The sequence below is a fragment of the Sceloporus occidentalis genome, unplaced genomic scaffold, assembly GCF_023333645.1.
Source record: "Sceloporus occidentalis isolate IW3139 unplaced genomic scaffold, rSceOcc1.0.p SCAF_198, whole genome shotgun sequence".
NCBI lineage: Eukaryota > Metazoa > Chordata > Lepidosauria > Squamata > Phrynosomatidae > Sceloporus > Sceloporus occidentalis.
In genome coordinates this window covers 1,412,172-1,428,970 of record NW_028317178.1, presented here as the reverse complement: position 1 = coordinate 1,428,970, position 16,799 = coordinate 1,412,172, and the positions used below count along the sequence as shown (strand labels likewise).

Below are 16,799 nucleotides of genomic sequence, written 5' to 3'. Positions count from 1 at the left end.
AAATACTCAGGATAGGGAGACAGGAGCTGAGATTTTCTGCGGGAGCTTTGGTGAGCGAAGCAGCGAGCCCAGGCGTAGGAGAGCCGGAGAACGTGCATGAATGTCCCAGGGAACGATCATAGAATGGAATTTGAAGGCTCAGCAGTGTTTATCTGCGGCTCCCCGTGGCCTTTGGGGGGGCGTTAATGAGCCTCCCGGATTTTGTTTTTTTTGCCTACAGTAACCTTGAACACTTTGAACCGTGAGATTACGGCACCTCTTTCCCACCACCACATTCCTACGCTTCTCTGCCAGCGTAAGGGAATGAAGTCCATCGCCAACACCTCCATTCTTATGACTGGGCAAGATAGGATGTGGACCCTGGATTGATTTTTTTTTTTTTTTCTTTCTTAATCCAGAACCATATACCGGTATTTAGAGGGGTTTTTTTTTTGGCAAAATGTGTGGTTTCTACAAAAAAAACCAGAACACAAAAACTCTAGTCCTTAAGTGTAAAAAATTAAATTAAAAAAATTACTTTTAGTCCAAATAAATGAAGAAAATGTAAAAAAAAAAAAAAAAAAATCTAAAGGTTAATAGAAATTAATAATAGAGGCTAATAGATTTAAATAAACCGGTACGCTTTGGGATGAGGGTAATGAGGGGGTGGAGCCTCCTTGTCAAACCTGTTCGATTTCTTTAATGTCATGTTTTTGACCTTTGACCTTTAATCGTCGAAGGCTCTTATAGATACGAAGGCTGGTCCCTGCGAACTTGTCTGTTGAACGGGTCGATAGCGGAGCTTAATCACCGCTCTGTTGCAGGTAACCCCGAAAGCCATGGCGAGCACCACCCAGCTCTGCATCCGGCGGTGGACCCCCAAGCACGTGGCCAAATGGCTGCGGGAGGAAGGGTTCTGCGACTACGTGGACCTCCTGTGTAACAAGCATCGTCTGGACGGCACGGCCTTGCTGGCGCTAACGGACTACGACCTGCGCTCGCCGCCGCTGGAGATCAAGGTGTTGGGGGACATCAAGCGCCTCATGTTGTCCATCCGCAAGCTGCAGAAGCAGCACGTCAACGTGCTGGAGGAGCTGGGACTGAACGGGGAGCCGCCCGCCGCCGGCCCCGCTTCCCCGCCGAGCCCCGACTGGCTGTGCAACGGAGAGCTGGCCAGGGACTACGACGGGAACGCCACGGACTCCGGCGCGGACCAGCACCAGTACTCCAACGGCAAGCACAGACACGCGGCCAAGAGGCTGGACCCGGAGTACTGGAAGACCGCCATCAGCTGCGTCTACGTCTTCATCGTCTTCGGCTTCACCTCCTTCGTGATGGTTATAGTCCACGAGCGCGTGCCCGACATGCAGACCTACCCGCCCCTGCCGGACATTTTCCTCGACAGGTAGGTGCCTGGAAATATCCGTGCCCCCTAGTGACGAGGACATGGGTAAATACTGTAGAGTGGAAGAAGATCTGGGTAAATACCCAGGGGACTGGACCAGTCGTCTAGGTAATACTGGAATGAGAGAGCCAAGGGGTAAGAGAGAGAGGGGATAGCATAACTACCCAGGAGATGGGTAGATATCAGAATGATGGAGAGAGGCGGGGGCATAGCATAAATACCCGGGAGATGGCCTCCCAGCAGAGGTGGTAGAGGGTAATACAGTGAGGGTATTAAACATGTATGGGATAGACATACGGCTCCTGAATCTAAGACGAGACCAACGACTGATTAAGGTGTGATTGGGCAGACTAGACGGGCCGAACGCTATAGGCGGCCTATTCTCCTGCTGTCGGTATTTACCCTCCCTCTGTCAATAATATGACAGGCAGAGGGCGCGGCCAATCGCTGCTCACGGGATCGCTCGAAACTCTCTGGGGCGTGCCTGACCCAGCCCCTGCCTCTGTATTTAGGCTACAGCCGGTGTGATAATTAGCCACAGGCTCAGCCAGCCTTCATGGTCTCTGAAGACCAAGCGTGTTGTGCTGCCGACCACTGATTTAACGCGGATCTGCCTGTTAGTCTATTCACTAAATAAACCATGCCCTGTCCTCAGCCTCTGCAAGCTTATTCCTCCCCAATAAGTTATCTCCCTCCTGTTAAGTTGCCGATACGAAGACAGGGCATTGATCAGATGATGCCGGGTGTGCCACAGGCTGCCACCAGTCACAGACTTGAGTGCACTTTAAGGGGTTAACGGGGAGGGGGGCAAATTACAGGCTATACACCCAGTATGCGTTCCCGTCTGGGGAGGGGGTGGGGCAGTTTACAAGAAGTTGAGTAACTCTCATCCAGCAGCTGGGTGTCCGCTCTCCGGAGGGGCTATTGGGTAACAGCCACGAGCCGCGTCTGCCGCCGTCGGGCTGACTGAAGCATGAACTGAAGTAACTCCTGGCTGCCCCCCCCCACCGGGTGGTCGGGTTACCATAGACCCACCCCGCGGACTTACCCCCCCCTCGCCCCGCGCTCATGTTATGTAATATATGCCCCCCTAGCAACACCTCTATCCCCACCTCTCCATACCGCCCCCCCCTCTGGCCTTTTTCACATGTAGAGGGGATTTTGTGACGTCCCCCTCCTTGTGTTATCACCCGGACTGCTTACCAGATCTAGAAGTCATAACCTAGAGGGTCAGGGGGCTTAGATGGAAGGGAATGTTTTACTTCACTGCTAATAGGGTAGTAGGTAAGTGGAACAGCCTCCCAGCAGAGGTGGTAGAGGGTAATACAGTGAGGGGATTTAAACATGCACGGGAGAGGCGTACGGCTCCTGAATCTAAGACGAGACCGACGACTGGTTAAGGTTTGGGGAAAAGGGCCGCTAGACGGGCCGATCTGCCCCCGATTCCGTGTTTGTGTGGTGGATGGCACGATGGCAACGCCCCCTTGTGGCCGTTCTGCGCATAACCCACCCTGTGTTTCCGTAGTGAGTAAAGTGTTTGTTGTCTCCCCGTGCAGCGTCCCTCGCATCCCCTGGGCCTTCGCCATGACGGAGATGTGCGGCGTGGTCCTCTGTTACATCTGGCTGCTGGTCCTCCTCCTCCATAAACACCGGTACGACCCCCCCCCCCAACGTTCAAAGGAAACGGCTCCTCGCCTGGGGCGGGAGTCTAAGGCCTTTGGTCCGTCCGCGGCTTTTAACGTTCATGATTAATGCTCTGTGACGCGCCATAGAGTAGATGTTCTGGCCTGGGTCGGGTGGACTTGTAGGACCGAACCAAGCCCGGTGGTATGACCTGCGCCCTCGGGAGATTAACCCGCTTTGACTTGTCACCCCCCACCCCAGGTCCATCCTGCTGCGCCGTCTCTGTAGTCTGATGGGGACCGTCTTCCTCCTGAGGTGCATCACCATGTTCGTGACGTCGCTCTCCGTCCCAGGAGAACACCTTCAGTGCTCGGGAAAGGTACGGCGAATCACGGCCCTCCTGTCCTCCGTACCCGTAGGACGCCCCTTAAAACCCCTTACTGAGTAACCAGAGGTTTGTGTTTGCCTTCCAGCTCTACGACAACATGTGGGCCAAGCTCCAGCGAGCCTTTGCCATCTGGAGTGGTTTTGGTATGACCCTGACGGGGGTGCACACGTGCGGCGACTACATGTTCAGCGGTCACACGGTGGTCCTGACGATGCTCAACTTCTTCGTCACGGAATGTAAGTGCTCGTAACGAGAGCCAACGAGCTCGCAGCCCTAGACGCGGGGCCCTCCCCGTAGCCTCAACGATGCCTTTTGTGTTGCAGATACCCCCCGGAGCTGGAACTTCCTGCACACCCTGTCCTGGGTCCTCAACCTGTTTGGGATTTTCTTCATCCTGGCCGCCCACGAGCATTACTCCATAGACGTCTTCATCGCCTTCTACATCACGACCAGGCTCTTCCTCTACTACCACACGCTGGCCAACACCCGGGCCTACCAGCAGAGCCGGCGCGCCCGCATCTGGTTCCCCATGTTCTCCTTCTTCGAGTGCAACGTCCGAGGGCCCGTCCCCAACGAGTACTGCTGGCCCTTCTCCCGCCCCGCCTTCCTCAAGAACTTGTTCGGCTGAAGCGGTTCCCGGACCGGCGGAAAGTCTTGAAGGTTGATGGCCGACGGTTGGGGGGCTTCCCGCTTTTTTGCCTCCGCATGCTCGGGGGGGGGGCTGGGGGGTGCAGGTACCAAGACGCACGGAGCGCCTCGGCTGAGACCGCCGATCTCCTGCACGCGCTCGTCGGAAGGACGCATGTAAAGGCTGCTATACAATTCTAATGAGACCCCCCCAACCTCTAAACTCAGCGTGGGGAAAATATCCGAGTATATCCTCCGTAGCGTAACCACGGTGATGATTTAATTTATGCATAAGAATGGCCGAAAGTGGACGGTTCTGCATCCGCGCACCCATTATTTATTTTTTTTCCTCCCCTTTCTTGAAATTATCCAGAATATCGTGTATAGAATAAATATTTTAATCTGAGGATTTTTTTTTTTTTGTCTGGACAGACAAAATTTTAGTCTTTCATTCCTAAAACATTTTTTTTATATATATATATATATATATATATATTTTACATATATGCGCTTAATTTACATCCGCAGGGGGGGGGGGGGGGCGCCACGCGATGTGTACCGGTTCCCCGAGACGCATTACCTTTCGTGGCGACACTTGACTGGTGTGCAGAGTCCACCAGGGCACTTTTTTCAATTTTTTGGTGTTTGTTTTATTTTTTTATTTTTTTTTGTTATGCTGCTATTTATTAACCAGTTTAGCGGCAGCCGCTGGGGACCCTCGCTCACCTTGGAGGCCTGACGCCCCTTCTGCGAGGGGCAAGAAGCTGCCAACTAACAGACTCTACGTGAACGTCTACTTTATTTGTATTTTTGTTTTAAAAGAAAAAGTATTTCTCGTCTAAAGTTTTTTGTTTTTTTTTGTGAGTAAAACTATGCCCTAAAATTTCCAATTTTTATATTTCCCGTTAACCCCCGTGTATTACAGTATTTTGCTCAATCACAGCCTCCCCCTGCCCCCTTTAAATTATGTTTATGTGCCTTTAAATGACCGTATCTGTCCAAGAGATCGTCGTCATTAGCACTCAAAACCTCAGAGGGCTCTTCTTCAGATGAGAAAAAAAAACAAAACGGAAAAAACCAAAAGCTTTAAAGGTGTTGGCGTTCTTCTAATGTCTGTAAATGAGATCACATAGCTACTGCTGCCAGCGCACGCCCTTTATGATTGGCTCGCTCGACTAGATCCCGTAGCACGCGGTGTGTAAGGCCACCGGCCGGTAGGGTTCACCGCCTCATCCCAAGCAGGGGCCGCCCTGACCGCCTGGAACTGGTTTTAAAATAAAAACTGCCGGTTTTTAATTCAATTCTAATAAAAAAAAAAAGAATATTAAAAAGCCTTTTTTTCTCAAATATAAAAATTTATATATATTTTTTTTTTTTTAACAATTTTTATGAATTTTTTTTTTTTTTTTTTATCCAATGCATTTTTTTTTTTTTTTTTTTTTTTTTTGGGTTATGTCCATAAAGCTAAAGTTTTTGGTGTAACGAAAATGTTCGGTTTGTCTGTTGGGTGCCCTTCTGACGAGACCTCCCGGTAGAGAATGTGTATTGCGTTCTATTTTTGTTGCGTCCGGTAGAATAGACTTTCTACTGCGTGTTTACGATTCCGCCATGTTTAAAATGTCAACGTTTTTACCGTATTGCCCGCGGCAACAGTATTCATTTTAATATGTTCTTGTTGATTTCCGTTAACCTGAGCCTGCGCCTGGGGCTTGTGATCTGTTTACATGAACGTAGATTATTAAAGAGGAGACTGGTCTCAACGTGTCACCACCTTCTTTCCTGCTGGGTTGGACATGGACCTTTTTCAAGGTAGAGAACAGGCCCTTGGCTTCCATGGGTGGACCCCTAGATGGATGGGTCCTTGGCTTCCATGGGTGGACCTCTTGATGGATGGGTCCTTGGCCTCCATGGGTGGACCTCTAGATGGATGGGTCCTTGCCTTCCATGGGTGGACCTCCTAGATGGATGGGTCCTTGCCTTCCATGGGTGGACCTCCTAGATGGATGGGTCCTTGCCTTCCATGGGTGGACCTCTAGATGGATGGGTCCTTGGCTTCCATGGGTGGACCTCTTGATGGATGGGTCCTTGCCTTCCATGGGTGGACCTCTAGATCTTCAAAATGCGAACGGGTCCTTGGCTTCCACAGGTGGGCCTCTTGATGGATGGGTCCTTGGCTTCCGTGGGTGAAGCTCTAGATCTTCAGAATGTGAAAGGGTCCTTGGCTTCCATAGTGTTTATGCTCATAGAGCCAAAAGACCACAGAACTAATGAACCGGGAAAGGTCTTCTCTTGAGGCGACACTCTGTGCCCTGTTGGCTCTGAGGGCAGCCTACAGGCCGAGTGTTGGTTATCTCCGTCTTGACCAGGCACTTGTGTGCTTTCCACCCTATCTTCTAGAAGGGCTGTTGGTGGCTTCACGGTTGGTTGAGTTGCTGGAGACAGCTGCCACCAGCGACCACCGGCATGGATTGCACGGTCTCCTCGGAGCGGGAGGCTAATTGCCCACATAGGGGCAGAAACAGCTATCGAAAGGGGCCTGAAAGCCCCCACACGAGGGTGGGCATGGACGCTACTGGTTCAGGGTGGGTCAGGGGCAGTTGCGTGGTAGGTGGCCACCACCCCTGTTAAAGGTGGAAGGAAATGCCGCGACGCTTGCTCTAAAAACATTTTATTGGGAGATAGTAAAGCAGAGTCCACGTTTTGATTAAAAATAAGCTTTTAAGCAATATTTGTAAATGTAAGCATTTCCTTATAAGGACTTTGTATTTCTAATAAGGATGTTATAAGGCATTTAGTACACATTCATTCATATGTGGTCTGGGAGTGGGTGGAGCGCCACCTAGTGTCTGCTGCCCGTGAGGTCACCTTTGCCTAGGACAGCGCAATCGCTGCTTCAGCTACCGCCCTCAGAAGGACCCCCGAGTGACTGGAGCTGCCCTAGCGCCGCCTGTAGAAAACCCTCTTGTTTGCTTCGTTTATATCGGCCTCCCACCGCCTGTGGCTGCCACCCCGGTGTTAGTAGTAAGCGGTGAAGAGGTAGCGTTATGGGGCTTCCAGATACAGGGCGCGGGGCGGGCTTCGTGCTTTACAGGCAGTACGGAGGACAGCCCGGGGTCGAACCTGGGCGGGGTCCTTGGGAGTGGTTGGCAGTTGACAGGCTCCGTGTCTCCTTCACTTCGCCCTCCAGCCGCACGCACCGGGTAGCACAGGCCGCACGACTCTCAGCACAGGTACCCGGGGCAGCCGAGGAGCTGGCACAACTCGGCGGGGCAGGTGCCCGGGGCAAACGGGTTGGGAGCCAGAGAACAGAGCGGGGCCGGTGCTCCGTGGCCTGGGCAGGGGGATAGCGGCGGCGGCGGCCATGTGTCTGAGGGACAGACTGAGCCATAGGGCCGAATGTCTGAGGGTACCGGGCGCTCTGCCCTTCCGCGAGCTTCATGGGTTAAAACTGCCCCACGCCGTTGGGGGCAGAAGCTAGAGTTGGGAAATACCACCAGTCCATATATATATATATATATATATATATATATATATATATATATATGTATATATGTATATATGTGTGTGTGTAGAGATGGATATAATGTGTGTGTTTATATATATATATGTATATGAAAAAATGTGAAATGTATAAATGTGTGTGTATATCTATTACATATATTTATATATATTATGTTAATGTATTAATAGTATGGGAGTGTGTGTGTGTGTATGTAATATACATACAGAACAGTATGGGATATATGTGAGTATATAATGCATACAGAACAGTAAAGTGGGTGTGTATATATTTATAATATACAATGTATGTTAATGTATTAATAGTATATGTGTGAGTGTAATAAAAATAAATAAATATATATGTATATAATATACATATATGTGCAGAACAGTATATGTCTGTGGGTGTATATAATATATAATGTATTAATAGCGTGTGGGTGGGTGAGATATATATTATACACAGAGAACAGTGTTTATGAGTGGGTGTACATATATAATGATATGAAAATATATTTATATAATATACAGAACATTATATATGTGAGAGGGTGTATATATATATATTATAATATGATATACATACAGAACAGTGTATATATCATGTTATATATACACCAACTCACTTATATACTGTGCTGTGTGTATATTTGATATGTTATACATACAGAACTATATATATATATATGTGGGGGGGTGGGTGTGTGTGTGTGTGTGTGTGTGTGTGTGTGTGTGTGTATATATATATATAATACTGTGCTGTGTGTATATTATATCATTATACATACACCCATATATACCGTTCTCTGTGTATATATTATATCATATTATATATACACCCATATATACTTTTCTGTGTGAATATTATATAGTATATCAATATATACACACCAAATATATTATATAATATCTTATATACACCCACATAAATACTGTTCTGTGTGTATATTATATAGTGTGTGTATATATATATATATGTATATATATATATATATATATATATATATATATATATATATATATATATACACACACACCAACTATATTATATAATTATATTTACACCCACATATATACTGTTCTGTATTTATATTATACAGCCACTTATATTATTTAATATTATGTTACATATACACCCACATATATACTGTTCTCTATGGTATATATACCCACATATATTATATAATATTATATTACATATACACCCACATATATACTGTTCTGTATGTATATTATGCAGCCACTTATAATATTTAATATTATATAACATATACACCCACATATATACTGTTCTCTATGTATATTATAAATACCCACATATATTATATATTAGATTACATATACACCCACATATATACTGTTCTGTATGTATATTATACAGCCACTTATAATATTTAATATTATATAACATATACACCCACATATATACTGTTCTCTATGTATATTATAAATACCCACATATATTATATATTAGATTACATATACACCCACATATATATACTGTTCTGTATGTATATTATATATTATAATACATATACACCCACATGTACTGTTCTGTGTGTATATTACATAGTATATCATTATATATACAGTCACATATATTATATATTATATTTACACCCACATATATACTTTTCTGTATGTATATTATATTTACAACCACATATAGGTTCTGTGTGTATTATATAGTATTATATTATATTTACACCCACATATATACTGTTCTGTATGTATATACACCCACATATAATGTTCTATATATATATATATATTACACACACACACACACACACATATAGATATACATACACACACACACCACTCACATATATACTGTGCTATGTATATATATATATATATATATATATGTGGGTGTATATAATATACATAGAAAACAGTATATATGTCGGTGTATGTTATATAATATTAAATATTATAAGTGGCTGTATAATATACATACAGAACAGTATATATGTGGGTGTATATGTAATATAATATTATATAATATATGTGGGTATATATAATATACATAGAGAACAGTATATATGTGGGTGTATGTGTTATATAATAAATAATATAAGTGGCTCTATAATATAAATACAGAACAGTATATATGTAAATATAATTATATAATATATTTGGTGTGTGTGTGTGTGTGTGTATGTATATATATATATATATATATATATATATATATATATATATATATATATATACACACGCACGCAGAACAGTATTTATGTGGGTGTATATATAATATATTATATAATATATTTGGTGTATATATATTGATATACTATATAATATTCACACAGAAAAGTATATATGGGTGTATATATAATATGATATAATATATATACACAGAGAACAGTATATATGGGTGTATATATAATATGATATAATATATACACAGAGAACAGTATACATGTGGGTGTATATGTAATATTCATACAGAACAGTATATATGTGATATTATATAATATATGTGGGTGTATATATAATATACATACAGAACAGTATATATGTGGGCGTATGTAATGTATATATGTCGGTGTGTGTGTATATAATGTATATATGTTGGTGAGGTGATTGTATAAATGCATGTAGCTGCTCATGTATGTTCTGTATATGATGGGGGGGGGGGTTCAGTATGGCCCCACGGGAATGTATGGGGGGGGTTGGGCCAGTTGTTGCCCCTACTGGTGTAGGTCAGCCCGTTGGTGGGCGGCAGGCGCTGGTTCATCCCCTGTCCTCAGAAGGTCAATAAATGAAGAAGGGACGCCATCTCAACGTGTAGGGCCTGTGAGAAGTCAAGGACATGCCTGTCATTAATACCGGTTGCTGCGGTCTCCATGGAGACGCACTGCCTTTTCTTAATGGGGAAATGCTTTTTTTTATCTAAAAAAAATATATATATATTTTTTTTATGTAACCCCCCCCCCCCCCAACACACCCTTTTTCCCCTTTTAATTCTATTTTAAATGAATAAACCAGCCCTTCCTGAGTTATCCCCCCCCAGGGGGTTCCCTCCCTTCTCTGGATGGGATTTTTCCGGTTTAGTTCACCTGCTGCTCCTTTAGCCATGAAGTCGTATCAGTTATTCCTCCCCGTGCATGCTTCAAAGATGGCTGCCCCCCACGTGTAGCGTGTGCTATATATAGGACAGGTTAGTGTGTGACACTTTGACCTTAAGAGCCCCGGCTGTGTCCCAGGCGCGCATGCCACCTCAGCCTTCTATATATATTCTATAGATATATATTATATTCTCTCTCTATATTCTATATTCTCTCTATAAATATTCTATATATATTATATTTATATTTATTATATTCTCTCTCTATATTCTATATTCTCTCTATAAATATTCTATATATATTATATTCTATATATATTATATTCTATATATATATATTTATTCTCTCTATATTCTATATTCTCTCTATAAATATTCTATATATATTATATTTTATATTCTATATATATATATATATTCTCTCTATATTCTATATTCTCTCTATAAATATTCTATATATATTATATTCTATATATATATATATATATATATATATATTTATTCTCTCTATATTCTATATTCTCTCTATAAATATTCTATATATATTATATTCTATTCTCTCTATAAATATTCTATATATATATTATATTCTCTCTATAAATATTCTATATATATTATATTCTATATATATATTTATTATATTCTCTCTCTATATTCTATATTCTCTCTATAAATATTCTATATATAATATTTATTTATTATATTCTCTCTCTATATTCTATATTCTCTCTATAAATATTCTATATATATTATTTATTATATTCTCTCTATAAATATTCTATATAATATTTATTATATGCTATATTCTCTCTATAAATATTCTATATATATTATATTCTATATATATATATTCTCTCTAGATTCTATATTCTCTCTATAAATATTCTATATATATTATATTTATATTTATTCTCTCTATATTCTATATTCTCTCTATAAATATTCTATATATATATATTCTCTCTATATTCTATATTCTCTCTATAAATATTCTATATATATTATATTATATTCTCTCTATAAATATTCTATATATATATATTATATTCTCTCTATTCTATATTCTCTCTATAAATATTCTATATATATTATATTCTCTATATTCTATATTCTCTCTATAAATATTCTATATATATATTATATTCTATATATATATATTTATTCTCTCTCTATATTCTATATTCTCTCTATAAATATTCTATATATATTATTTATTATATTCTCTCTATAAATATTCTATATAATATTTATTATATTCTCTTTCTATATTCTCTCTATAAATATTCTATATATATTATATTCTATATATATATATTTATTCACTCTATATTCTATATTCTCTCTATAAATATTCTATATATATTATATTCTATATATATATATTTATTCTCTCTATATTCTATATTCTCTCTATAAATATTCTATATATATTATATTTATATTCTCTCTATAAATATTCTATATATATATTATATTCTCTTTATTCTATATTCTCTCTATAAATATTCTATATATATTATATTTATATTCTCTCTCTATATTAAATATTCTCTCTATAAATATTCTATATATATATTATATTTATTTATTATATTCTCTTTCTATATTCTCTCTATAAATATTCTATATATATTATATTCTATATATATATATTTATTCTCTCTATATTCTATATTCTCTCTATAAATATTCTATATATATTATATTTATATTCTCTCTATAAATATTCTATATATATATTATATTCTCTTTATTCTATATTCTCTCTATAAATATTCTATATATATTATATTCTATATATATATTATATTCTCTCTCTATATTAAATATTCTCTCTATAAATATTCTATATATATATTATATTTATTTATTATATTCTCTCTCTATATTCTATATTCTCTCTATAAATATTCTATATATATTTATTTATTATATTCTCTCTATAAATATTCTATATAATATTTATTATATTCTCTCTCTATATTCTATATTCTCTCTATAAATATTCTATATATATTATATTCTCTCTATATTCTATATTCTCTCTATAAATATTCTATATATATTATATTTATATTTATTCTCTCTATATTCTATATTCTCTCTATAAATATTCTATATATATTATATTCTATATATATATATTTATTCTCTCTATATTCTATATTCTCTCTATAAATATTCTATATATATTATATTCTATATATATATTATATTCTCTCTATAAATATTCTATATATATATTCTCTCTATTCTATATTCTCTCTATAAATATTCTATATATATTATATTCTCTATATTCTATATTCTCTCTATAAATATTCTATATATATTATTTATTATATTCTCTCTATAAATATTCTATATAATATTTATTATATTCTCTCTCTATATTCTATATTCTCTCTATAAATATTCTATATATATTATATTCTCTATATTCTATATTCTCTCTATAAATATTCTATATATATTATTTATTATATTCTCTCTATAAATATTCTATATAATATTTTATATTCTCTCTCTATATTCTATATTCTCTCTATAAATATTCTATATATATTCTATATATATATATTTATTCTCTCTATTCTATATTCTCTCTATAAATATTCTATATATATTATATTATATTCTCTCTATAAATATTCTATATATATATTATATTCTCTCTATTCTATATTTTCTATAAATATTCTATATATATTATATTTATATTCTCTCTCTATATTCTATATTCTCTCTATAAATATTCTATATATATATTATATTTTATATTCTCTCTCTATATTCTATATTCTCTCTATAAATATTCTATATATATTATATTATATTCTATATATAAAGTCTAAAGTCTATCTGCTGCCTTTAGGGGCGGAGCCTTCCTGCGTTGTTACTGGGGGAGGGGTAAATGCGTCTGCATTGCATTGATGCAGGGAAGCCTTGCGTGTGTTCAGTGGCAGATGTGGTCTCTGTGACCCCCAGGGCGGATGTCTCGTGGGGTAACGAGGGTCTTCATGATGTTGAGGCTGTGCTTGCAAGGTTACGGGGTCCCTTTCTAGACTCGGGAGCCATTTCCTCAGTAATACAGTATTTCCTCACTGTATTACCCTCTACCACCTCTGCTGGCAGGCTGTTCCATTTACCTCTCGGTATAGTGACCATTGGGCATCCTGCGGGGGATCATGTTTCCCTCTGTATATGTAACTGCCCCTCCTGTCCGACCCTCCAGTTGTTTGAATGCTTTGGCTGTCCCCCGACGACCCCCCCCCCCGTGCATGTTGCATTTTGATGCATCTTGTTTTGAGGATTTGCCCCTCTTCTCTGACTTGTAGGAAAAATGGCCGTCCCCCCGTCTTACGCCGACCTCGGCAAATCCGCCAGAGACGTTTTCGGCAAAGGATATGGTGAGTGCGCGCAGGGGGTTATAATATACACATATAGTGGAGGGTCTAATGGGGTGGGGGTGTTTATATACTGGTGGGGGGGGTCTAATAGGGTGTGGCATAGCGGGGCTGGGGGATAGCGGGCCAGGGATTTTATGGGGTGGGGGATACTGGGATATGGGGAGGTTATGGGGCAGGGCTGCTCCATAACATGCCTTTTATGACGGGCCTTAGTCGCCTGATAGCCAGGGTTACTGAAGCCCAGGAATTCTATTGGTTGCGGGTGCGCGAGGCCTCGGCGGCTGGGATGCGGATTGTAAGCGGGTTTAACGCTCTCCTCTCTTCCTGCGCGATCAGGTTTTGGGCTGGTGAAACTCGACGTGAAGACCAAATCGGCGAGCGGAGTGGTAAGCGAATCGTTAATAGCTTCGTCTTTTTAACCCTCTGACTCCTGGGGGGGGAGGGCTCTGAACAGCTCGTGCCCCTGTTTCTGGTTACCATGGGGTTTATTTATCGCCCCCCTTTTTGGTTTTCCTCCCCGCCAGGAGTTTAAGACCTCTGGCTCGTCCAACACGGACTCCGGGAAAGTGAACGGCAGCCTCGAGACCAAATACAAGTGGGGGGAGTACGGCCTGACCTTCACCGAGAAGTGGAACACCGACAACACTCTGGGGACAGAGATCACCATCGAAGACCAGGTGGGCGCCCCTCTGCCTCTTCTGCTGGAATGCAGTTCCGCGCGCCATACGCCTTTAATGCATTACGTTTCTTACACCCCGGATTATTGTTGAATGTTGTTGGGTTTTTGCTCCCCAGATCGCCAAGGGCCTGAAGCTGACGTTTGACACAACCTTCTCCCCAAACACCGGGTAAGTGACGGCAGCTTACTGCACCCCTAATGTGTTGTGGGCGGTCTCTTCAGTGACATGCGCTCTCCCGTCTGGAAGGGGGGCTGGCTTTTGACGGGGCTCCCATCTGGAAGGGGGGCGGGCTTTTGACGGGGCTCCCGTCTGGAAGGGGGGCGGGCTTTTGACGGGGCTCCCGTCTGGGAGGGGGGCAGGCTTTTGACGGGGCTCCCCTCTGGAAGGGCGGCAGGCTTTTGATGGGGCTCCCGTCTGGAAGGGGGGGGCAGGCTTTTGATGGGGTTCTGATGGGGGGGGTGCTTTCGGCGTGCTTCTGGGGTGACCCGAGTCCTTCGTGTTTCAGGAAGAAGAGCGGGAAGGTGAAGGCTGCCTACAAACGCGAATTCGTGAACCTGGGCTGCGATGTGGATTTTGACTTCGCCGGCCCGGCGATCCACGGCTCCGCCGTCGTGGGCTACGAAGGCTGGCTGGCCGGCTACCAGATGACATTCGACAGCGCCAAGTCCAAGCTGACCAAGAACAACTTCGCTATCGGTTACAAGACGGGCGACTTCCAGCTGCACACCAACGTGTGAGTGACCCGCCAGTCCCCATGCGCCTTCTCACCCCTCATGGAGGCATCTCCCAGGGGCTTCCGGTTGGGGGATGGGGGAGGGGTATAACTTCACCCTTTGGGATTCGTTGGGGTAAAACTTCTCCTCCTTGGTTCCAGAAATGACGGCTCTGAGTTCGCCGGCTCCATCTACCAGAAGGTCAGCGACAAGATGGAGACGGCCGTCAACCTGGCTTGGACGGCCGGCAACAACAGCACCCGCTTCGGCATCGCGGCCAAGTACCAGCTGGACTCCCACGCCTCCATCTCTGTGAGTGTCCGGAGTGCTCGCGCCCCCCCCCCCCCCCCCGCATTTCTCATCCTGCAATAAGAACCCCAGAACGCGCCTGATTGGCTAATGTTTTTATATATATATACTTTTCAGGCCAAGGTGGATAACTCGAGCCTTGTCGGCGTGGGCTACACTCAGACCCTGCGGCCAGGTAAGTGTCGGGGCTCTTACAAGGAGCCAGGGGCAATTAATTAGCATCTGTGGGTTCCAAGCTGCAGCTTCATTACATGATCTATAAGGGTAGGTTCTTCTAGCCTTCAGGAAGTGACCAGCCAATGGCTTCAGTCCTTACTAAAGCTGCATTGGGGGGGGTTATATCCTTACAGCCTTGAATTAATTCCCATATTTCCTCCCAGGTGTGAAGCTCACTTTGGCGGCCCTGGTGGACGGGAAGAACATCAACGCCGGCGGCCACAAGCTCGGCCTCGGCCTGGAACTGGAGGCTTGAGCCGCGACCCCCGCCGTGGGCTATCCGCCATCGGAAGGCCTGACCCGCGTGTTTGTCAAACCATAACCAGCAAAGCTTCTGTTTCTGGCCCCTCTGTCCCCCACTTACCCGAAACGTCATAGGACTGGAGCTGTGCCGAGGTAGAAGCCCCCCATCGTCCGGTGGAAACCCCCCCGTTACAAGGTTCCTCAGTGGCGCGTTCCTTCTTTAACGTATAGTTAACCATCGGGGAGGGCGACCCCCGACACCTACGCGCATGCATGGTCCATTTTACGTTCCTTTTTAAGCAGCGGTGGAAACCTAGATCCTTCCGCCGGAGGGGGCGGGCAGTGGGTTTTGCCGTAAACCACCTTTATTTTGTGAGGGTTTTTGATATCCCGAAAAAAACAAACAAAAAAACAGTAATTATAATTAATAAAAAGAAAAAAAAAAAACTTTCGCCGGTCTCTGTTTTCGCTCTTCAGAAGAATAGAAAGCTAAAGCGGGAGCATCAGTTTCAAAACTTGGGCTGATTCTCACAGTGGGAAATGTTACAGGGGAGGGTGGTGGATACATGGAACAGCCTTCCAGCAGAAGTGGTAGAGGCTAAAGCAGTGAGGGTACTAAACACGCATGGGGC

General features: G+C 42.2%; 2 protein-coding genes across 7 annotated transcripts; both read left to right on the top strand.

Annotated features, from left to right (window-relative positions):
- Positions 1–818: 818 nt before the first annotated feature.
- Positions 819–4,023, top strand: LOC149278210 (sphingomyelin synthase-related protein 1-like). The gene is made up of 5 exons (XM_089502246.1): positions 819–1,384; positions 2,941–3,036; positions 3,269–3,386; positions 3,481–3,631; positions 3,719–4,023. Exons 1-5 carry the CDS (start codon positions 819–821, stop codon positions 4,021–4,023), a joined length of 1,236 nt encoding a protein of 411 aa, XP_089358372.1.
- A 9,916-nt stretch (positions 4,024–13,939) lies between these two features.
- Positions 13,940–16,275, top strand: LOC149278209 (non-selective voltage-gated ion channel VDAC2). Of its 6 annotated transcripts, XM_089502198.1 has the most exons (9): positions 13,940–14,006; positions 14,343–14,392; positions 14,461–14,463; positions 14,531–14,683; positions 14,802–14,854; positions 15,192–15,419; positions 15,561–15,711; positions 15,826–15,883; positions 16,089–16,275. In XM_089502198.1, the coding sequence occupies exons 1-9, from the start codon at positions 13,940–13,942 to the stop codon at positions 16,178–16,180; spliced, it is 855 nt and encodes a 284-aa protein (XP_089358324.1). In that variant the 3' UTR covers positions 16,181–16,275. The 6 variants fall into 6 exon arrangements, with proteins under 6 accessions (XP_089358324.1, XP_089358325.1, XP_089358322.1 ...); XM_089502199.1 differs by lacking the exon at positions 14,461–14,463 and having other exon boundaries at positions 15,561–15,600; XM_089502196.1 differs by lacking the exon at positions 14,461–14,463.
- Positions 16,276–16,799: the final 524 nt, after the last annotated feature.